General features: G+C 40.9%; 1 protein-coding gene across 1 annotated transcript in view; it reads right to left on the bottom strand.

Annotated features, from left to right (window-relative positions):
- Positions 1-24,839, bottom strand: part of EFCAB6 (EF-hand calcium binding domain 6) — a gene marked incomplete at both ends in the record, with an annotated part of 111,726 nt that overhangs the window by 29,465 nt on the left and 57,422 nt on the right. Inside the window, 8 exon segments of the mRNA XM_080609804.1 lie at positions 7,939-7,955; positions 7,959-8,006; positions 9,707-9,853; positions 11,243-11,339; positions 13,773-13,979; positions 13,981-14,006; positions 17,273-17,306; positions 20,278-20,387. Coding sequence (XP_080465930.1) covers positions 7,939-7,955; positions 7,959-8,006; positions 9,707-9,853; positions 11,243-11,339; positions 13,773-13,979; positions 13,981-14,006; positions 17,273-17,306; positions 20,278-20,387 — 686 coding nt within the window.

Genomic DNA, 24,839 nt, shown 5'->3' on the forward strand with positions numbered 1-24,839 from the left:
TGGAAGGCTGCTATGAGGTCTCCACGCAGCCTTCTCTTCTCCAGGCTGAACAGCCCCAACTTTCTCAGCCTGTCTTCATACGGGAGGTGCTCCAGTCCCCTGATCATCCTCATGGCCCTCCTCTGGACTTGTTCCAACAGTTCCATGTCCTTTTTATGTTGAGGACACCAGAACTGCACACAATACTCCAAGTGAGGTCTCACGAGAGCAGAGTAGAGGGGCAGGATCACCTCCTTTGACCTGCTGGTCATGCTCCTCTTGATGCAGCCCAGGATATGGTTGGCTTTCTGGGCTGCGAGTGCATACTGCCGGCTCATGTTCATTTTCTCATCGACAATGAGTTGTTATAAGACCAACATGGGACAGGATAAATTTCATATGCATTTTAGCAATACTCAGTCTTTTCAGAGCTTTACAAACCCTCACGGATCTCCTAAGAGGTGTCTGTTCCCAGCTCCAGTTATTGGTGCTGTCTTTCCTCTCAGAGCATTGCAGAATCCTTGGTTTTCCATTTGTTTTCAAGAAGCTTGAAGTTCAGTATAGCCTTTACAAGAACAGTACATTTTCCATGTCAGTGTTTCTCCTAAGAATCTGTCTTTTTGGAGTTCGCACTTCATATGAATGAAGAGTAATTTCCCCACAGCCCTCAGGGTCCAGGAAACACCATTGTGTGTGCAAACATCATCACCTACAGTAAAAAAATCTGAATTATGATATGACTTAGGAGGGTTCTTAGCAATTTAATATATGCTTCAGACACATCATACTGTTATGGACTAAACAGGGAGTACCAGAATCCCTGCTTAAGCAAGTTTCAGCTGGCAAGAAACCGTTTTTCAATGATACTTCTTTCAAGTTCAGTGACAGTATGGATCACTTCTCAGCTTCACAGATTGCTTGAACTGCCTTTTAACAGTTTTAACTCAGCTCACCATTGTATTCATAACATCAGGATATCCTTCATTCCTTACAAATCATTTCATGTCTGAGCCGCTGACCAGGGCACCATTGCTAAACAAAAGTTCTGGGGCTCAATATCCAAACAAATAGAGCATTAATGTATGCCATAACATGTTCTGATGTTAAATTCAATCCAAATGCAATTTCAGGCTAATGCCCTGGTCAGATACTTACAACAGGTTCAGATGAACCAACATATGGTCTTTCCTTTCACATTTTTCAGCAGTTTTGTGAGTGTCCTGTTCTCTGTGAGGCTTGTCAGGTCTTAACACATTGATACTACTATGCTCTTGCCTTTGAAGTGTGTGCTGCTAAACACAGAAGACTCTGATCTGATTGGTATATATAGGCTTGGTATGCAATGCCCTCACTACCCACAGGCGGTAACCTTCATGACTTTCTGCACTGTGTCATCTTCTGTACAGCCTTAGAAACCCTTCTTTCACCACTTTCTTCTAAAATAGGATATACTTTTTATAATTGTATTTCCAGGTGTTCTGTTATTCTCTCTGTTGTTATCAAGAGAAGACTCCTTGAATGTTCTAGAAAATGTTTTTGGTTAGTTATTTTTGATTAGTAATTATTTCTTCAACATTATTGTCAAATTGAATGGTTTTACCTAAAAAAACCCACTAAAAGTCACACTATCTTTATGTTCTAGAAGCTGTTTTTTCTTTTGCCTACAAAGTGGTTAATCTCATCTCTGATCAGAACAGATCAATAGACAAATATGCGATATTGCTTACAATTGAGCGCAGAGCTAGAGCTCTGCTCTTTTGGTTTATGCCTCAAATCGTGGTGTTGACAAGTGCCCTAGAAACACAGGCCACACATTTCCATTGATGATTTTTTTTAATAATACTGCCTATAAGCCATTTTTTGAAGACTTTGTCTTCTAGTGCCAATATACCTAAGGTCAAGAGCTGTCTTTATTAATGTCTTTAATTTGGGAGTTCTTTTTCCAGGTTTACTGCCCAGTATGTCCTTTTTGTGTAGCAAGTCAAAAGTGACTTGTACAGATTGCCCATGTGGTATGAACTCTCATACATTATTTACATGCTAACAGGCCTCTGGACACTCTTGTTATCTTTGTGGATGACATATTTGTAATGACTCTGGTTTATCTTGTTGGCAGTTAATCTTTTATGTTAATTTTCTCCCCTTACATTTGCATTTCTGTCTAATCCTACTTCCCAGGCCCTCTTGGATACTTTTTTCCAGATTCCCTACTGGTTTTCTCTCTACTTGATATCTCCAGTATCTGTTTAAACAGTCACAGCTGCTTCAAGTGAATGGCTTTTCCTACACTTTACTGTGAAAATTCAAGAATGGGATTTAAGCCTAGATGAAGTCTTTGAAGGCAGAATCTCCTGTACAGTGGTCTAAAAAGCTTGGTCTTAACTTCTCTCATGAAAGGAAGTTTGGTTGGATATAGCAGAAGAACTTGAATTCGCAATTTTTGTGAAAAATATTAGTATTTGTAAAAACATATGCAGTCCTTTTGGCTAAAAATATCCTTTATAAGACAGTGTCTGTCTGAAGCATATATTTAGCCACATTGGATGTAAGAACAATATCAGTGACTTGTCTTTTCATCTTGCTGTTGCTAAATGGCTCTTCCATTTTTAAACTTCCCACCATTACTCCTACATAATCTAGCTCCTTTATGAGCTTCTCTCTCAAAATCAGTGGAATATTTCTAGTAGCACACATTGCTGTGAAAATACAGCTCTATATTCTGTGGCTACTTTATCTCTGACACTGCTGAGTACTGATCTCCTGTATGTTCCTTCATCAGATTCACTGCTTTAACCAAGCCCAGGGCTAGGCATATTTTGGACAAAAATATTAGCTCTTTCTGCTTATAAACTTAAATTGCAGTATTTATCTTCACTTTTCAATTTAAGTCCATACAATCCTTTAGTAGGATTTAAATTCTCAGTAGATTCCCCCAGTTTCAGCAGTGTTTCTTCGTATGTAGATATTTCTAAGACCAAATTTTTACAGTGTGTTTGGAGGTAATGTTGACCGAGCACCAGTTTTGTCCTAGCTTGACTAAACAGCAATCTGTATCTTTGGATCTTTGATCATAGAATCATAGAATTGTCTAGGTTGGAAAAGACCTTTAAGGTCACTGAATTACCATAACGCTAACACTGCCAAGTCCACCACTAAACCATATCCTAACCACATCTGCATGTCTTGTCTGATCCCTTGAAATGGAATCTCTGAATATGCATACCTACTTGACTGATCCATTATTTTAAGATCAGCTAAAAATTCTTCAAAGGATTCTTCCTTCTGCATTCTCATATGAAACCTTTCAAAAGTTCAAGGTTCCGTAGGAGTGCAATACTCCTTCAACTTACTTTTTGTAGCTGCATGGATTGCCCTCTCACCCTGGCTTGGTTTCATGCCATTAAAAACTTTGATAGCTCCTACTCCTGTAATGTTCCAGAAAACAGTTGTGAGCTTCTTTATGATTAATCTAGCCACTGTATATAGGTTTTGAAGCATGATGTGAATCTTTTCAGGGAAACTGCAATATTGCCAGTGTGTTTTAGAGTCTCTAAAAGCCCCTAAAGAGCTATCACCTTTTCTCTTACTTTCAAATATCTTTTTTTCTAGTTAATTCCTTCCTCTTTTTCACATTATTCTGTTACCATATGGTACTTGGTTTACACTTAAAGCAAGGCTTGTATTTGAAAGAGCATAGAAGTATTCTGCAGTGGGTGCACATCAGACAAAGAGCACTTGCATTGCACTGAAGCTGCCTTTACTGTCTTCAGTCTCTATGTATCTAATTACTGATTAACCAGCTTAGACTCATTCAACCTCCTCTTAGATATGAGACCCTAGAGATCCAACATCTGCTAATTACATCTCTGAGTTTTAACTTTTATTATGTTCAGAAGCCTACAGACTTTCCAGCAGAGACACAAATCTAAAATCTCCTGACAGAGGGTTTTCTCTTGTTTTGAGTTACTGTAATGTGCCACAGTTTAAAAATCATGGCTTTACAGTGGCAAAAGTGGGGGAAGATGTGTGCTAAGGCCCAGCAAGAGACCAAGAGAGCCACACCTAAGAAGCAGGACACAGCAACCAAAAAAAGCCAAAACCAGCTGAACACACTAAAGGCAGTTTTGTGATTTCAGTGAGAGACCGATCTCTTCCAGCCCCAGCTCTGGAACCCTTCTCAACTGTGTATTACCTTTAGTGTCACTCTTCATCACTGCTATCATATTCTGCTTAAATCTTCCCAAAGAAAGTCTTAAGTAAAATAACAACAGTTTTTGAAATTCATATTTTTGGAAAACTGAGGCATTCAACATTTTTGGACTGATAAAAGGTTTCAAAGCAGTGATTATTCCACTCACAGCAGTAAATATGTGCATGGAGAAAATGAGGATTAAAAGCATAGATCAAGCTACAATGCCAAAAAAATACTATTTTCTTGCAAATGTTTTGTAGTTTTCTTGAAGAGCTGGAGAGCCACTGTTCAATGTCTGTTTCTAATTTGGGCAATTTGTTCCTGTGAGTTACAACAAAAGCAAAAGGAAACAAAACAAAAAAAAGAAGTGCATAGCAGTATGTTTTGAATTGTAATGTCCGGAGCTTTTGTCTGCCTCACAGTGTGTAATCACAGGGCACTGAAACTGCTCCAAAGCCTTTAGGGTGAGGTTCACAGACCTTGCAAAAGCCAGAAGAAAGGATACAGGCTGGATACAGCCACTGTGTAAGTAAGGCTTAAGCAAGATCACAGAAGGGGAAGTGTGTGCTACTCCCAATGCTGTTGAAGTGGCTCTTATAACCAGCAAATTCACACCTCAGGTGAATACCTCCTCTCAGTCCAAATTTCACAGGTGAAAGGAGTTAGTTTTCCAACTCATTGAGAATGAAGTGGGGGCCAAGACGCAGGTGGATCACCATGCTTAGGTTCTGCAGCCACTACATCCATTTTCCTGACTAAGAGAAGCTCCCCTTACACTAACCTTTACAGTAGGAGGGCATGGTGCGCACATGTGCTTCCCGTATCTCAGCTGTCCTGAGGTGGTCCTGGAGTGGAAGGCTGACAGCCGACTGGATCTCTGCCTTCACAGCCACCACGTGGACAACGACTACAGCTTAAGAATCATTTATGTCTTTCCAGGGCCTTATGTAAAATCTGAGGAGTCACAAGGCCTGGATACAACTCCTCTTGCACTTCGAGCTTTCCGAGAGAGAAAACCAGACAGGAACCGCTACCATAGGACTGCTCCCACCAGCCAGGAGGTGGGTGAGGAAGTGTGGGAGACAAAACCAGAACGTTCAGCAGAACCGAGAGGTGGCAATAATCGATGACAAGACATAGTTTTGCAGACCACGAGCTGTTGCTGTGAACTTATTCCCAGGCGAAGCTGCAGATGCCAGAAGTTTCATTAGATTAAGAACAGAACTGGATGTCCTATATATTAATCACGAAAAGCAGAATCTAACGAATAATTAGAACATTATTTTTGAAAGGGATATAAGTCCTAACTGCACACTTAAGCCAAATGCTGTCATTGCCCAGGATGAGACAGCCCCAGTGCAGGGGGTAGAATATTCCACATTATTCCTATTAGAAGGCTGCTCCACCTCTACCAGAAACATTTGGTTCCGGCTGCTAGCAGGTAACTGAATTGTTATACTTGACTCAGTCTGATAATTGCTGTTTTCCTCCGAATTATGGTTAAGCAATCGCTATGCACTTTCATGTATGTACTTGTGTGTATAGTTGTCATATACATAGTTCTATACATAGTGGTTGCTATGATAGGTTCTCAAAAGTAAATAATTCTAAAGGATGTGGACCTGCCAGCATGCCGTATCATGACTATTTTTTTTACCCAGCATGTCTTCCCCATTTGTTTAATTACTCTCCAGCTGCTTCAGGATGAGTATTTACATCTTTGAGCCACACCGCATAATTTCTGCTTGCAGCACAGCATCTTCTCAACTTGCAGAGCTGGTTCTTATTTGTAGCATTGCCTTGCACTTGGCATTGCACTAAAAAAGTAAGTTTCTAGGGAAGAAATAGAAGGCTCCTGACCAAAAAAGCTCTTCATCCAAGTGTAAGTCTAGAGGCAGCTGGCTGGTACAACAAATGGAGTAGAAGAACCCAGTATGAGACAGTTAAGGCCTGAGTTTCACATCAGGCAGTTACAAGTACAGAAATAAGCAATGCCTACAACACAGCAGCTGCCTAAATATCTCTGTTGTGGAAAGCTCGTTGATACCTGTGGATGTCGTAAGTGCATCTTTATGCCAGAGAGATGCAGTGCAGGCGGGAGAGTTGTGATGCAGAAAAGACAGTCTTGCTCTTGATTCCTTCAGCCTATTTGGGATACTGAAAGCCAGAATTTAAAGAAGCAGGGTAAAAAAGCAGAAGCTGTAGCTTGCAGGCTTCTCTCTGTGTTTCATGAGGGGTTTTTTTTTGTCTAATGATTTCCCAAGCTGCCTCTTTATCTGCAAGACAAGGCTGCTCTTTGTTTATGAGTGTATCACCTTTACCAACAATGTCATGGGGAATTACAATTTTTATCAATAATAATTTATTAGTTCCTACAACTTCCAGACACTTCCCAAGCACAAAAGAAAGCAAATCTGTGCTCCTGGGGGTACATTTGTATATGGTTTTTGCTCCTGAGGGTTTATATTCCTAAACAAACAAGCAAACAAATAAAGAAAGAAAGAAAGAAAGAAACTGTTCAGGAGAAGAGTGAAAGCACAAGTAGAAAACATAAGTATCCAGGTGGTGTCTATCCATAACCTGGAAAAATAGTTGTAACAGCACTGTGCTGAGGCAGAGGATTCTCCTGCTGCTTCAGTCTGCTAGCAGGTACAGGAATCCTATAGCAGCAGTGGGCTAAGGTACAGGAATCCTATAGCAGCAGTGGGCTAATGACTGCTGACTCACAAGGGCAAGTGTGGATCATTAAACTTCGCTGTGAGTGGGATATAATTTTGTCATATGTTTGTCAAATACTTTTCTCAGAAGCAGTGACCTATTAATTCAGTGAGTGTTGGTTTTGTTTGAGGCAGAGAGTCCTCTTGCTTGGAGACAACACGATTATTTCTGTTATGTGAAGCCAGGGTCCATCCTTGTTAAGGCTTGTTTTTGCTGCATCTACAAAGCCATTTACTAACAATTTAACTAGCTGCTAGAGGGATGTGAAACCAACTGTGGTTGCTACTTAGCCTTCATCCAAGGGACAGGGTAGGATATAGCACCAGGGTGTCCTACACCCCCACCCAGCCCAGCTGCAAGAAAAGCCCCTGTAATTAGGTAGGTCTAAGTCTACGCTGCCTGCAGCAGTTTGAGAAGAAGAGACCTGCAGGAGACAAAACTCCTTTTGCTCTTCTCCCTCAATCTGAGCCGATAGCAGTGTTAGATCTGTAACCACAAGCTGAGATGATATCAATAAACAGGCCAGGGGTTGCTTTGGGCACAGAGGCCATCTGGCACATCTCTGGCTTGTGAACCTTCCTAGCTGCTGAAAGAGAGCAGCTGCCTGCAAACTGCCTTTCAGGAATAGTCCTTGAAGTATTATTGCTCCCAAACTGTGCTCAGAGTGATCAGGGAAAACATGAGCTGACGCAGGGCAAAGCATGACAATGACTGTTTTGGCAATCTAGCAGCATAGATGACTGAGTCTGAGAATGTCTCTGGATGTTCTGATTTGTCAGTATAGACGTTGCCATAAAGTCTGCAAAATAAGTCACATGAGCCATGGAGAATATCTGTGGAAAACGTCTCACAGTACACACTGAGCTATGTCTACCTGCCGCAAATCAAGAGAGTTACACTATAAATAAGTTTGGTCCAGTACCTTCTCAGACTACTTTTCAGAGTCTTTTTTTGTTTTTAATTACAGTTGTAGTATAGTAATCTTGTGTCATCTTAGCAAACTGAACACAAACATAGAAAGTTATATACTAAGCTCATAAACAACTTACTTGATCTGCTTTTTGATTTATTTTACGTACAGAGCTTTAGTTCGCTGTTTCTGCTTTGACTGCTTCTTCTGTTGATTAGTATACTAGGCTTGTAAATGTCCATAGATGTCTGCTGTGTTGTCTGCTGAGCCCTTTGTCAGTGGCTGCAAACTCTATCCCCAGCTTCTGTAAAAATCCTTGGTAAGACATCCTTTTGCATCTGTATCACACCTTGAAAGAAAAAAATGCTCCTTTTAAATATTCATGTGTTCCTCACAGAGAAGCATTACAGATGTCCTTAAGTGACTTAACAGCTTAAATCTCACTGTCTTCCCTTCCTTATGGAGGCGCCATACCACACTGAGAATGAGTATATCAATGAGTATGTCTCTTTATATGAGACTTGAAAGATAGAGCATATGCATTGTAGTCACAGAGTAGATTCTGAAAATACTAGCCTAAGGACCAAATTGTCAGGACTATTCTCCAGCTCTCGGTACTGCTGCCTTTCACTCTCTGGCTTGAGATACAGAGAACCGGGCTCCTAAAAATACAGTCTCGAGTGTCTCAAACTGGTCACACAAGTCTGAGACACTCAGAATTGTAATCATACTTCAGAAACATAGGTTTAGGTTCATAAACACTTTTCATATTTTCTTGGGTATAAACTCTTCTATAAGCTCTTTACATTGCAGTTTCTCCCCTGCTAGTGCTCTGATGCATGGTAATGACTAATTTAGACACAGCTCCACTCTAATTCCTTTATTCAAGTTACAGACGTATCAGGCACGTAAGAGATTTTAGCTATTCTATAAAAGGAGTGGCTGATGGAAGTGAAGTTGTGCAGCAGAAAACTGCATAAAAAGGATACTCTTCAATGTGCCATGGCATCCATAAGGAATAAAAAAAAAAAAAAAAGTAAAATCTAATGGGGTAGAAAATAATTCAGAGATGAATCTATGCTAAAATATCTACGTAGTTAATGCAGTTTGAAACCCCAATGAAATACACTCAGGTTCTGTATGTTTGAGAGAGTGATTATTTTTTTAAATAGACCTATAATGAAGGTAGCTTTTTATATAATGTCACATACAGCTGACATCTATGCCATTTCACACACAGTTTATAGCACAGCTCTTCTGTTGTAGGCAGACAAGTATTTCCCCCCACTTCACAAAAGATTACTTATCTATAAAAACATTTCATGATATTACTTACCATCTACACAGCATGAAATCACCTTTCTTTTGTTATGTATTATGGTATGTAGCATTTTTCTTTTAACTGAATCATTTTTATTTATGTTAAAAATATTGGAAGTAAATTTAGTGCTCTGAGGATGAGAGGCTGGTAGCACTGCCTTCAGACAGGTATGCAATGTGGACTGTCCACACCTCCTTTATGGAAGCTTTGTCTGCAACACCAACCTACCCAAAACACCTGGAACTGACTTTACCCCATCACAAACTCAGGTAAGCATTTTTGTGTATAAGCAAAATTGATGAAAAACAAGTTAATTTAACCAGTGACCTAAGGTGGCATCCAAGAATATGTGTTGAATTAAAAGGATCAGTAACACTGAAGCAGAGAGAAAGACCTAGGTTTGAATTAATTGGAAACTGATGGATCTAACTGTATCCTTGAGCTTAGCATGATAAAACATAGCTTCCTGTAACAGTGTCATGATCTGAGGTCACAATCATAACAAAAGATTTCTCATGCAGTGTAATCTATTGTCATTCACTGCACTACTAAAGGCTCTGTAATCCTATAAAAGATGCATTATTGCAAGAGCTAATAATTTAGAGTTGTCATACCTTGCCCAAAGCTGCTTCAATTCTTCCGGGGTGATTGGAATGCCAAATCTGAACATGACTTTCTTCAAGTCCCTCGGCTGTATAATGCCATTTCCTTCACTGTCAAATTCCTGGAAACTCTGGAATGTAAAATAAATCATCACTAATAAGAACCAACAAGTTTGACAAAATGTTTGATCTCTCTATAAGCTTAATGAATAATGGGAATTGAGAAAGATATGGAAAATCATGCATGTCTGAGTTTAATCTTTTAATGTGTTCTCATTTGATTTTTACTGTTTCCTGCTTTCTGCTATGGATGTGCAATTCACAAAAGCTTGAATTGGCATTGTCATCACAGGTGTTTAGGTGATGTACTTGCCACATGAAGTTTCTTACTGATGACAGACACAGGTGATATGATCGTGAGAAGCTTGCATGCAGCTGTGAGTATGCCCACTGCTGAAGCATGCCAGTGGAGGATGAAGGCACTGGTAAATAGCAGACCTTCAGATTTTTTCCTCAGCTTGTTCTATACCTAACATGATTGAATTTGCTTTAGTTTTTAGTTGGTTGGCTGAGTTTATTGTTTTTCTTACCGCTCATCTTGCGAACTGAGACTACCAGGCCTACCTCATAGCAGCTTTTCAGTAACCGAAGCGGGCCTACAAGAAATCTGGAGAGGGACTTTTTACAAGGGCATGTAGTGATAAGACAAAGGGGAATGGCTTTAAGCTGACAGAGGGGAGATTTAGATTAGATATTAGGAAGACGTTCCTTACTGTGAGGGTGGTGAGGCACTGGAACAGGTTGCCCAAAGAAGTTGTGGCTGCCCCATCCCTGGCAGTGTTCAAAGCTTTGAGCAACCTGGTCTAGTAGAAGGTGTCCCTGCCCATGGGTCTTTAAGGTCCCTTCCAACCAAAACCATTCCATGATTCTGTAATTCTATAAAAATAGCATCCCCACTCTAGGATTCTATGATTCTAAGATTTACACATTTAATGAAAATTATATTCCTTTTCCCTTGTGCTACTCTTGTGTCCAAATATTGCAACTGTTCAACAAGCTAAAGAAGATAAAAAGGTGGCTATAACTTTTATAGGACAGTTTAGTGAGAGTCTTTTTGGATGGTGTAAGCATTGCAGTCAGTGATTTACAGTACTGGGCAACACTGGGTGTCAGCTTAAGAGTAGGTGTGTGCGTACAGCACATAGTCAAACTGGCCTCGGATGAAGCCCATTATTACTACTTTTACAATAGAAATATTAAAGTAAATATTAAATAAACCCAAGAGTAGTAAAATATTAAGAAAGTTTTAGAAATATACAGCTACAACGTAATCGTTACAAAACTTGACTATTATTCAAACTGTTGATTTTTTTTTTTTAATCACATAGTAAGTTTTTATCATTAATGAGCTATTTTGCAAGGGTTTCTTTGAATATTTATAGAATCTGAAGATCAACATTGCATAATGTTCTGAAAACTATTAGTGTTGCTTATTTATATAAAGAAAACATTCTTCTTACCCTTGCTAGGTCATGCCATCTGGTTCTTGCTTTGATAACAAGGTAGTAATGAGCGTGATCACAAGCTAGCTCTGCATCCGTTATCATCTGGCTTTTTCTCAGAAAAGAAAAAAATATAATAACAACTAACTATGTTTTACTTTAGTGGGATCTTTAATCTCCACAAGTTTTCTTCCTTTTTGTTGTTCTTCACAGTAGTGGTGGTTTGTTTCCTAGTTTCTAAGATACCCATTAAAGACTGTTACTTCACATCTGTGTAAACTTAATTCTTTAAATACTGCCTTATTTCCCTAGCTGCAGGTTAGCGAAGATGTTTTAAATTTTGTAATTCCCTATTTATTTTCAAATCAATGTTGTTCAATTCTCCCTCAAACTCAAGAGCCAGCACAGATCATTTATATGCATAGAAGGAAATGTTAATTATCTCAGAAACAATTATATCCTGGAGTGACTCCAGCAAGATTATCCTTGATTTACGTCAACAATGTAGATCAAAACTATCTTTATGAGTCACCAAGGCATGGCTTGTGAGTCTGGAGAGTAAGACCTACATTTTCAAATCCAGCCATTAAAAGTGCCTAATTTTGGGGGCCCTTGTGCTTCTGCTTGAGTCCAAGCATGCAGAGGAATATGGGTGCCTCAAATGAGGATCCAGCATAGCTGTTGCAGTACACAGAAAGCTGACTAAAGCCATGTGCTACGTAAGGACACGCCTTCTTGAGAATCAAGGGGACCTTAAGTCTCACAGTTCTTTGAAATGGTGCACCTTCCTTCACCTGAGAAGAGCAGCCCTTCTTATGATGCCCAATTCTCTTTAGCTTTTCAAAACACTTCCAGTTAGAAAACTGAGGAAAGGCTAGTTATTTCTCTTAACACACAGCTACCCTCATCATGCTACATCCTAGTACCTGTTTCTACTCCAGCTATTGCTTTTCAAGGGAACACTGAAGACATATGGCTTCAAACCCTGGTTCAGCCACCCTCCAGTAATATGCTTCTTTGACAAAGATTCTCAGATAAGGGGCAGAGGCATACTGGGTCTGCAGACCAGGTGAAATGTGGTAACTACATTTGACCTACCCACTGAGTTCCTGTACCACCCATGGCATGTGCAGACAAGAACTTAAGTCCTGGAGAACTGCAGCACTGCAAACTCGTGCACTTCTGAGCTCCTAGGACTCTGGGCCTTGAAAGCTTTTGCTGAGGGCTCCCTTTGGATTTAGAAACATGAATGCCATACTAATCTTTGATAGGTGCCTGGGAATGTTCTGAGTTTTCCCCACTCCCACTTTTGGAGAGAAGATTCCATAAGTCTAAATAACCAATCAAGAAAAATAGTCTAAAAACTTAGCAGGGAAATGCAGTTGCTCTTAAGGCATCAATAACTTTATTTTCTTTGCAGGACTTCTGAAAAAGTAATAGTATTTGAAATGAGGAAATTCTGGAGCTGTGTTCAGAATGTTTCAATTTTTTGCTAAGTCCAAACTGAAACAGAAGTAAGAGTGCAACAGTAATTGGTCTCAGATTCCAAGTGTTAGCAAGACTCAATCGTCATCAGTTTCCTTTCTTATTCTGGGCTGATGTCCTTGATTCACCAACTTGCCCAATTTAGGAAAAAAGAAAAACAAACCAAGCAGATAAATATTACCAACATCAGAGCCAACAGCAATGCTGTGAAAGACTAATAAAAACTGGGAAATAATCCTATGTGTATATATCACATTTTCACTGCCACAGCAGAGATGAGTTGCTGATCAGGAGCTTTTTCAGTCCTGCTGCATCTTGTCATTATTTTTATGAATTTACCTCTGTTTGCATAGCTAAACAGAGTTTCACACTGAGTTTTTATAATGAATTTTTTAGTGCCTAAACACTGTTTATCATTAAAGTTGAGCTCAAACTTTAACGTTCCAGACATTTTAAGCAGGATCACTTTTTACAGGAACGGGAGCTGCAGCACTTTTTTTCTATCCTCCTCCACCCAATTCACTGTATCTTGGTGCTTCTATGCACCCCCCTGATCTTGTCTACTCTCAGTGCCCTGGCAGTATAAAGGTCTGGACGATGAGGCTTTGGGCTACTGTAATGTACACCGACATTAGTCTCAGAATTGACAGACATTGTGCTAGACATCTAATACCCTGGCTTCTCCTCGAGCCAAAAGTCATCTGATTCCCAAACCATGTCCCCAGTTCTGCTACTTGGAATATGCAGCCAAGTTGTCCAGTTTGGAGGCTGGCTCAGCTCTAAGGCTCCAACTCCTGAACCAGTATGCATGTTTGACCTTACAGACTTAAACAGTTCCTGAGGTAGGTCAGGCATTTTAACCCAGTAGTGGATTCAATATCTGGCTTAATGGAGTCCTAAATCACTGAGAATTTGGTAAAGCCACCCAACATCAGCTTAATAAAGACATATTTTAATACTGTCTTTTTTTCAGTTATACCCAATAAAGATTTTCACACAGTACATTACATTTCTGTAAACACATCAGATTACTTTAAATACTACACAACTTTTTCTTTCTTACTTGTGAGATGACATGAGCTGAGGAGTTTCCTCCATAATTTCTTGGGTGTGGAACAGCTGACAGAATTCTTGGTAATTTAACATGGAGGTCAGGTTCATTCCTGACAAACCAAGGAGGCAAAGGAATTCCTCATCTCGAAGATGAAGCAGAAAGCTGCCCAAGAGTTGCTGAAAGTCAAGCATGTTGATGATAGTGTCGTGAGTACTGTGTCTTATGGAAGGCAGAATAGGTGTCCTAACAAGGAATATTTAACTAAATATATTTAACATGTCAACTACATGTTTTTAAACATAAATAACAAATGTTTGTTCTAGACTTGTTTTGACAACAGGCAAGTATTTTAATGCCATTTGAGAATACAAAGCATTTATAATACTTCCTTACTAAACACTTGGGAAAGTCCATGTTAAACTGCAGTCTTTCTGCTTTCATCTCAAGCACGTACAGAACTGAGCAAAAGTAAGAGCATCAAAAAGCCACCCTCATGCAAACTTGCAAATTAACCTCCACTTTCCATCAGTACTGTACTGAGGTACCTCATTTCAACCTGTGCGCACCTTTAGAAAACCTATAATGAACAGAGAGTTCACAGCTATCGATGTACCAGCTGCAAAGCTTCTTCCATTAAAATAGTTGCAAAATGATAAAAAAAAAAGGTGTAGCTCTTCAGAAATCTTCAGAAATTGCCCAATATGATCAACTTCGCTAGGAGTGTCCAAGCTGGTTTGAACAGAGGATCCCATTCCTGAATGCTGATCTTTCCACTTCTCCCAGGAAATAGGGATAAGATGGGCTGAGCAAAAATAACTAAGGTCTTATTTTCCTGGTGAAGGCTTGTCCTGGGTTCAGCAGTAGCAGTCAGTTTTTCTACTGGTGCAGTGCTGTGTTTTGACTTTTGGCCTGGGAATAATACTGATAAAGCTGATGTTTTCAGTTGTTGGTCAGAATGTTTTCCCTGAGCAAGGACTTTGTGAGTCTCATGCTCTGCCAGGGAGGAGGGGAAGCCGGGAGGAAGCAGGGACAGGACACCTGACCCAAACTAACCAAAGAGGTATTCCATACCACAGCACGTCATGCCCGGGATGTAGAACTGAGAGTCTCCGGAAGGGCTGGATCACTGCAGGGTGGGGGGCGAGGTGCCGGTTGGTGAGCAGTTGTATTCTCTTCCTTGTTATTTCCTTTATCATTATTATTATTGGTGGTAGCAGTAGTGATTTGTGTTATACCTTAGTTATTAAACTGTTCTTACCTCAACCCGTGGGAGTTGCATTCTTTTGATTCTCCTCCCCGTCCTTCCAGAAGCGGAGGGAAGAAAGGTGGGGGGGAAGTGGACTTCGTGGTTCTGATTTATGGCCTGGGCTTAAACCACGACAGTTCTTTTTTGGCGCCCAACGTGGGGCTCGAAGGGTTGAGATAACAACAGATCTGACCAAGGCACAATGCTGATTTATGGGCTCTCAAAGTTGTTTCTCTTGATGTCACAGTTTCAGTATGCTGTAGCTTACTTAGACCCGGTATTTGCTGTGTTAGTGTTTATCAAGTGTGGGCCTTGGGCTAAGGTTCTTGTTTCATTGTATTTTACGGTAATGGCTTGTAATGCGGGCGGGCTCCGGCAGCAGGGCGGGATGGACGTGGCCGTGGACTTGTACCTGGCCGTCCCGCTGCTCTTCACCGTCCTGGCCCTTGTCCTCGCGTCCGTCTTTGTGAGGCTGCGGGGAGCTGAGGGGGAGTGGCCCCGGGAGCCGGCGGCGGCCGAAGCGGCCCGGGAGAGGGGCCCCGGGGACCAAGCGGCGGCGAGAGTGGGGCCGGAGGCCGGGAAGGAGGCGGCTGCCGAGGAGGGGAAGGAGGCGGCTGCCGAGCAGAGGGAGGAGGTGGCGGAGGAGCCGAGCTCCACGGCTGAGCCCAGCCCTGCGGCGGCCGAGAGCATCCCCCAGCAGCCGTCCGCCGAGCCCCATGAGCCTGAGCCGCAGGAGGATGCAGGAGACCCCGCAGCACTTTCCAGCAAGGCAGAGGAGGAAGATCTGGACTCGGAAAAAGAGAAGCTGGTGGTGAGAGAGCCGGCAAGCACAGCAGCTACAGCCCCAGTGACAAGTACAGCAGCATCATTTGAGAGTTCTGAAGGTTTTGAATGGCCTTTGGGTACCCTTGGAACCTGCCTGCTGATTGTGATGGGGATCACCATGTTGGCACACACACAGAGTGAGTTCTACCCACGACCATTTTGTCTGATCTTGAAAGTTAAGCAGAGTCAGGTTTGGGTCTTGTCTGGGTTTAGACAATACAGGGGGACCGAGAGGTTTTCCCCAAGGCTGGACAGTCATGAGTGTCACGGTGTGTGGGACAGTATGGGCGAGTATCTAATCCACTGGCCCCCTCCAGTGCTTTGGAAGCATCGGAGATGGAAGGCAGCTGTATGGAGTCCCCGACGACAAGTTGCAGAAACTGCTGCAGGGGAGGGTGAATTATTTTGAGCCTGATGGGCCCATGACACTTCAGGCCATCAAGGCAGAGATGCAACATAGAGATGGACTCATGATCGAGGGGTGGACTTTGCAATGGGCCTCTCCTGCTCTGAAAGACTGTTACAAGAGATGGAGCCCAACATCATGGACCGAATGGACTCAGCAGCTTTATAGGGATTGGTCCGTGCACTAAGATAAGAGTGTACTGAGATGAATGTGAGGGTATATTGAAAATGTGGGATCTGAGCATGACGTGAATGGTATGGAATAAGGGGTGGATACTGTCCTGGTTTAGCAGTAGCAGTCAGTTTTTCTACTGGTGCAGTGCTGTGTTTTGACTTTTGGCCTGGGAATAATACTGATAAAGCTGATGTTTTCAGTTGCTGGTCAGAATGTTTACCCTGAGCAAGGACTTTGTGAGTCTCATGCTCTGCCAGGGAGGAGGAGAAACCGGGAGGAAGCAGGGACAGGACACCTGACCCAAACTAGCCAAAGAGGTATTCCATACCACAGCACGTCATGCCCAGGATGTAGAACGGAGAGTCCCCGGAAGGGCTGGATCACTGCAGGGTGGGGGCGAGGTACCAGTTGGTGAGCAGTTGTATTCTCTTCCTTGTTATTTCCTTTATCATTATTATTATTGGTGGTAGCAGTAGTGATTTGTGTTATACCTTAGTTATTAAACTGTTCTTATCTCAACCCATGGGAGTTGCATTCTTTTGATTCTCCTCCCCATCCCTCCAGAAGCGGAGGGAAGAAAGGTGGGGGGGAAGTGGACTTCGTGGTTCTGATTTACGGCCTGGGCTTAAACCACGACAAGGCTGTAGAGGAAAATTAGTGAAAAAAAACCAAACAAACAAACTTTTTGCCTTGAAAACTGAATATATTTGAACTGGAAGTTTCTGAGAAAACAGAAGACAAGATATCCAACATAATTTAGAGTAACTTTCCTGACTGCTCCTCCAAACCAGCAAATGTTTGTATCAAAATGACAACCAGCTTCACTGCCAAAACCAAACTGCGGCTCAATGCGTTTACCCCATGGACTTCCATCAGCTTATCATTAAGTTGACTCATGCAGTGAATTTAACATCATTTACTCTGTGGTCTGGGCTGTTACATAGTGTAGCTCCTGGCTCATTCAAACTGGCATCTGCAATAATGAAATCAAAGTACAGCAAACATCAAAAAGAGGATATTAAACATATCTGAAAATAGCACAGTAATATAACATAAATAAAACAAAAAAAACCTGCATTTGTATTCTTTACAGCCCAAACACGATGAAGTCCAATGGCTGTATGCAATATTAGTGCTGTCCACAGATTTTACAATAATGGCCTCAGCTGCTATAGTTTTCTCAGCACAAGGTGAAGAAGGTAATCTCAACTGAAGAAATCACAGCTAAGACATGGCCTTTTTCTTTTGCTTTAGCCTTCTCTGGTGCCTGACTGCTTTGAGAAAGGGAGATATCAGACTGGAAGAAGAGAGAAAGAGCCCTGTGAAAACCATGACCTGTCATACCGCCCGTCTGTCTCAGTGAGGGAACACGGGAATTGCAGACAGTGTCAGTGAAAGTAATTTGTTACATCTTTGACGCTGAAGCACAACCGCTGCACACTAGACCATATTCCCTGGAGCAATTCTATCCTGCCTAAGCCCTCCTCCAGTCTGAACCAACGTGAGTTATTTCAGGAGATCTGCCATCAAAACCCTCCTGACTTAACAGAGTATCACCCCTGAACCTGTTTTGCCTGATGTTCTGTTCTGGCAAGACTCAGCCCTGCACAAACAGCGGCTTCATATTGTCACAAGTTTCTTATCCCAAAGGCAGCAGGATCAGGGAAGGGAGATAGTCAGCTTCCCAGCAGGGCAATAATGTATTTCCAGTCCTGAAGGGCTAAGTTACTTTTAGGCCATAGAAAAGCTATTTTGGTCACTGTTCCAGATCTGATTCCTTCTGCTCATTGTGCGGTGATACTCTAGGAACCTATTTTGCCTTGCTTTTGGGGGAAAAGAGTCTAAGCATCTTTTGTAGCCTCTTGAACATTTTAGGCTTTTCTGCAACATACGAGCCACGGAAAACTGAAGTAATTCACATCAGATTTTAAAATGAGAAAAACTTGCAAAGAAAAATGTACACACTAACATCTTACTACACCTTACTCCTGATTGATAAAAAAAATGCTAATGGCCTGTTCTAAAGAAAAATTTATTTTATTTTTAAGATTTACATAGTGACACACAAGAGCCTTTGCAACTACTGTGAAGAATCACTAAATAGTATTCACTGCATCATTTCAAGCTCTCCTGATTTTACCCTTTAAGTCCTACTCCCCCCTACAGACATGCACTGTCCTTCCCTTTTTTAAATTTCAATTTCTTTTGAAATCTAGTCAAGAAAATTTGTACTCATGTTGCCTTCCCACTAAGGCTTATAAGAAGAAAATCAGGTCTCAGACCACCCTCCACCCCAGTGAACCACGAATCATTGGAAATAAAAGTTAAGGCTTTTTCTTTGCCTTCTGATTTCGGAGACTTGCTTTATGTTAAATGTGGGTCACACTTCCTTTTACAGCTATGAGATATAGTAATGTGTCGAAAGAAAAGCTGTGATTCTCATAATTGGCAAAAGCAAAAACTTTAAATACAGTCAAAATACTGTTGATTCTTGATTTAAATCAAAGAGCTGGCACACTCATTTCTCCTGAGGTTAACCTGTTTTAAACATCTTTTATTAGGCTACTGAATGAAGGCACACATATTTTGGTGGACAGATGATTAGCTGACTATATTCACAAACTTCTAAGCTTCTAGCACTGAATACAGAAAAAACTGAATATTATGTCAGCCAGCCACAAGTCAGCTCTCCCTCTTGTCTTAGTTCTAAAAGAAATAATGGCAGCAGAAAATAATAGGAACAGTGTGAGAAAGGTAAATGTGCACCTCTGAGGAAAAATAAGAGGCATAATATAGAAGTTAAAATAGGCCTTGAAGCCAATGGCAAAACTGCCGTTTTCTTCAGTAGCATCAGAATTTTACCTGTAAAATCTGGACTTAAAACACGAATATAAAAGACAGGAGAAATGAATAATTACTTACTAGCTTTAGTCTGCACTCAGGGTTCCCCCCTATGCAATCAGTTATATTCCATCAGCTTCATTTTTAAGAGTTGAAAATCAAACCCCTTACAGTGCCTTGAAATCAGTGAAATTACAAATAGGGTAAGGCAAGTAGCTGAGTAAAAAACTGTACTCCCAAATTATGAATATATTCCTCTGGTATTCGTTCCTCAACAATAGTAAATCACTGAAGACCACATCCTCATTATGTGGGTGGACATGCAAACAGTGAACCTTGCTCTCTCACTGGGATTCTTGATACTCTAATAAAACTGTCAATTACATTATAGATAACAACATTTCAGTGTTCTTTAGTAGCAATGTCTCTTAACAGCTTTAACATTCAAAAGCAGTAATTTAAATTAAACCCACAAACCAATAAGTAACCAGATCACACCACAGAGCTCCAGTTGTATATACTGCCACTAAAACTCATCACTAATGGCTTACTGACATATCTATCTTTCCTGAAAGGACTAGTTGCTGTCTTCTGGCTTTTTACTCACAACAGAAAAAGTTGCTGGACACCACTACTATAAAATCGTCCACTGTAATCTAGGATACAGCATAATTCCAAGACTGTGAATAAGAGTTAGAAATGCTGAGGACAAGGATCTACTCAAGACAGAGCAATCAGTAAATTACTTTTTGCAATCTGTTAGTGGCAACTCCATGGTATCTATCTGTGTACAGTTACTTCACATCCCCCATGTTCCAGGTTCTCTCCAGTTAGATACTTGATATCTTATCTGGATCAGGAATCAAAGCACTACAGACAGGAAGTTAATCTGGGTGCTAAAAATCTTATCACTGATCTCTTCCTAATTTCACCAATAGCCTTTCCTTGGAAGAGAAAAGTTCTGGATCTTCCAGGAAAGGGATTTTTCATGCTTTATTGCTGTTAAAAATCCTTTATGTTACAGTATTGCCACAAAATCCAGATAACTCAGCCCTCCATCTGGTAACCCTAGCTTTTCTGTTAGTAGATTAAACTGACTGTCATCCACTGGAATGCCATGATCTTCTAACACCTGTGAGAAAAGAAATAAAATAAGTTATATAATGGCATATTTTCTTGTTTAATATACCACTTTCAATAGTTAATATCTGGGTGTTTTATCCTACGGCTCAACTTGAAATTACTTTGAAAATTGATCTCTCTTCCTTATATTTATAGTAAGCCATTTATATATAGATCTATTCCATACAACTTCAATTCTATCCTGAAAGAGATAGGGAATAAAATTTGACTATATTTTTGAGACTGGCATTTTAAGCAAAAGCACCGCATGACAGGCTAAGATTTAACTTCACCTGGAGAGTAAAAAGCGACATTAGCTCATTTAGCAGACTGGAGGAAAACTGTCATTTGTAGAATTCGCTGCTACCACTTTTCTGCAGAAGCCTGCCACAACTACCTGCTGGACAACAAATGCTGCAGAATGGATTCAGGCCCCTGAACCACATACAGCTGCAGTAAGGTGGAGGCACAATTCATTCTGCATTGCTGCTCTTCAAAACGGACTTGGGGATCCATTTTAGGTAATCTATTTTGACAAGGAACTTTCTGATCTTCCTACATTTCTCCCATGTTTCCTTCTGGGTTTTTTTCGCAGACCCTCTAACCTCACTGCATCTAAGAGGTGGAGCACCCCGGATACCAGCAGTCTCCCATTGCAACCTCTTACCATTACCTGGCAGTCAACTGAAGAGGGGTCGCTCATTTTCGTCTATTCCCACCTCCTGTTTCCCTGCAAAGTTGTAGTTGCAGCCTCTGCTGCTTCTGAGGGTTTTCTCCAAACCTTTAATTTCCTTCAGCTGCTTTGTAACTCCTGAATTGGGTCTATTTCTTTATAACTATCCTGCACCACTCTGTCCTGACTTTCCAAGTGTTCCTACAGCTATTGCTCTTGCCATTGTATTTTGGTTTATTGCACAGATTAAAAGAAAAAAATCATTAAATAGCTGAACAGCATAAGGAGAGTTAAAAACGTGAGAATAATTAGGAAATTATCATTCCTTTGTCTGAATGTAAAGCTTCTGAATAAGCAAGTACATTTTATGTTCTGTTGAACAAGTATTTACCATCAGATCAAATGTTTAATAGTAGCGATAAGGAAATCTGGCTGCATAAATCTAATCAAAGCTGGAGAGAATTAGTCATAATACTAATTTTGATGGCTACAGTCTCAATTATTAGCAGTTTCATCTAGAGAAAAAAGTGATAAAACTCTGTGAAAACTGCATTCAAGATTAAGTCATATTAAACTGAACAACTAGGTCACTGACCTGTGCTGAATGGCTCACAAAGTCATAGTTTCTAAGTCTTATTTAAAAGATAAGGATTGATGACAACCTTACATGGAGGAGATATTGTAATCCACAAAATTGAAGGCAAACACACACAAATTGGGGATATTACCTCTGGACCCCTGACAGAGCTTCAGTTATCATATTCTTGATTTTGAACTATCATAAAAATTAGACAATTAGTCCAATTAAAAATTAGTCCAAAGGTGCAAAGGCAGGGTCTGTGCCTACTCTCCCTGTTCCTAGGAAAGCCAGACAGTGAAGCCAGAGTGCTATGTTACTCTTTGGTAAAGGAGGCGGAGTTCAGCATCCCCCTTCACTAACCTGCCTCACACCTTTGGTATGCCACAGGTAAGCAGCTGAAAGGTGTCCTTATGCTGTAAGCTGTAAAGAAAAACACAGAGAACCAAAACAGTGTTAGTATAATCCTGCAAAGGTTAACTGGTGATTTTATGTTTGCATTTTTTGGTTATTCAGGCACAGCAAGATCAATTAGCCTTCACAGGAACGAAAGGGTGCATTCTGCCTAGCCCTTAATGCTGTTGTTGTAACATAATGTTTTACAAATAAACAGACCTTATCCAGTTCCAAGTTGGGCAGACAGATTTTGCCCACTTCTATGGGTTGTCCTGAAATAACAAATCAGAAATCAAGTACGCTTTTATGTTTACCACTGCCACACTACGCTATTACTGTTTGAGTAACCTATTCCACCTCTGAGGACAAGCAACTCTGCCCAGTTGTACAGTAGCTGCCTGGCTGCTCTAAAAGAAGCTGTAGATCAGAGTAGCAGTTTCAAAAGTCCCAGCAAGGACGTTGCCTACAGCTACAGAATCAGGATCCAAAGAACAGCCTAACACTGTAGATCACTTTAACTTCAGTGGCACCCCAATATGCCTCACAACCTACCCACCTAAATGCATTTGGACATGTCATATTGCCTGCATCATTTGCGATAACCTAATATATCCGAAACATCTATATGCAGCTGGAAAATGTGATACAGAGAACCCTACTTCCTTCTGAAACAACAGTTGGAAGACAATGTAGATTCTCCACAATGCCTGCCACATTTCTGAATGTTCTTTATCAACCACTGAGACTCCATAAGATCTGGGATGAAAAGCAGCTGTTATCCCAGGGCAGGGATTAATGAACATCTTTGTAGAATTGTCACGGAAATTAAAGCAGGAAGAATATGAAAACTCCCACTTGGAATTCTACCTGTATGATGATGAGGAAAAACCCTTTCTTTAGCAAAAGGTGCAGAGATCATTACAGACTATGAGTGATGGAGAATCAGTTTCAGTCCGCAAACATATATGCCCAATCAGTTCCCAGAGACATAGGTTGTCTGTCACTTCAGTTCTGATGAAGAATTCCTTTTAATCCTCCTTATTTGCAAAGAGCTGTCATCCTCAGTCTTGCCAGGTTAGACTTATTTCACTCGGCACAAGGCAGAGCAGAAGAAGACTGTAGCGGGGGAGCATGCCCCTTACAAATGATCATAAGCTGCAGCAGCAGGGCAATATTCCACCCAGCTGGACTCTGCTGAGCTTGCAGGGTCCAAGAACATCACAATGCAGTGATGCATATACCTGGCTGCAGATACATGATGATATTTTATCTTTTGTGCATTGCCAAAACTTGAGAAATGCATCATCTGTAGTGTAATAAAAGAATAATGAAACCACTAAGACTAACTCTTCAATAGCTTCTGGTGCTATACAAATACCTTAAATGTGAGTTGTACACAGACAGCCAACACAGAAGAAAAAGCAGCGTGTAGAATGAGTTTGTTCTGCCTAACACTGACAAAATGCATGTTAGTGCATTAGCTGCAGGCAACATATAAGCCTCTTAGGTATCACACTGTAGTGTGAATTGCAGCAACCAAAGCTAATGTCCCAAAGGTAGGTGCCACAGATGTCAGATCTGTACAAGAAGATGGGTTGTAGCTTTACATATTCTTAATAAGAATATTGTTAGCAAGAAAATAGTAAGAAAAATGGAAAATTTTCTGTGTGCTTTGTCCTCCTTCTTTCCCTCCCCTTCATTTCAAAGCAATTTCACTTCCTGCATCAACTGCAGAAAGATATCCACCTGAGGGTAAAAAGATATGTGCCTGAATGCAGCTACAGTGTTTGTGGGAGAAGGTTCTATAGTAAAGGTGTTCGTCCTGTCATACGATGTGGAGTGCATACCTCATGGGTCTATGTTGAGGTCTATGTTGAGATTTATGTTGAGAAAGGGAGAAAAGAAGACAAGAGCTTGTCATCTCCTTACAGTCAGTACATTTGGCCCTGCATCTGTAGCTGGTGACAACTTGTACAGTCCATGGTACATGAAAGGGAGATTATGTCTATTACTGAAGCAAAGTAAGAACAGATTAGGACAAACTTTCTAAAGGGACTATGCAGGCCACTTTTAGAGGTACAGTTCTGATTTAATCCTTGCTGACTCTTACCTTATTTCAGCACCTCGACAAAAGGCAGAGTATGCATTACTGTCATAACGCTATTCAGCAGCAGCTCTTACACTGAGGAAGACTAGGGAAATATTAGTGCTATCATGTCTCTTTTTCTGCCCAGTCTCAACTTTCAGCAAAGAATTTTGCTTGAAATGTGAAAAGGAAGAAATGTACTTTTGGGTGCCATCAGTATCACAGCTACAATCCCAAATCCATGGTCTCACAAGTCCATCCAAAGCACAACACGCACTCAGATAAGCCATCAAGTCTGCAGTGTGCACTGGGAATACCTCAGAAAGCCCTACCTCGAAAAAGGCACCTACAAAATTCAATTGGAAGTCTTGGCAAGTAAAAACTATACAATTTCAATACACTTGTATTATTGTGGATCCTCTCAGCACTGAGATGCTGTACCCAAATCAGCTAAGTCAGTTTCAAAAACTACCCAACACCAAATAATTATGTTGGAAATTTACATCATCAAATTCACTGAATTCAAGTAAGAGCTACAGAAAGTTCCTCTCTCCTGTTGGGGACCAGTCTATGCCCTGAAATGCTACTGGATGTCTGGAGGATATTTCCCTGTAACAATCACTGTAGGTTTCTTTGAAAGTAGAGCAAGAGTGAGCAAGGAAGAGAGCAGGGGACCCCAAGTGGTGCCCCCGAGATCCAGCGTGATGATGAGCCACACTGCAGTCCAAGA

Source organism: Psittacula echo, assembly GCF_963264785.1.
Source record: "Psittacula echo genome assembly, chromosome: 1".
Taxonomy (NCBI): domain Eukaryota; kingdom Metazoa; phylum Chordata; class Aves; order Psittaciformes; family Psittacidae; genus Psittacula; species Psittacula echo.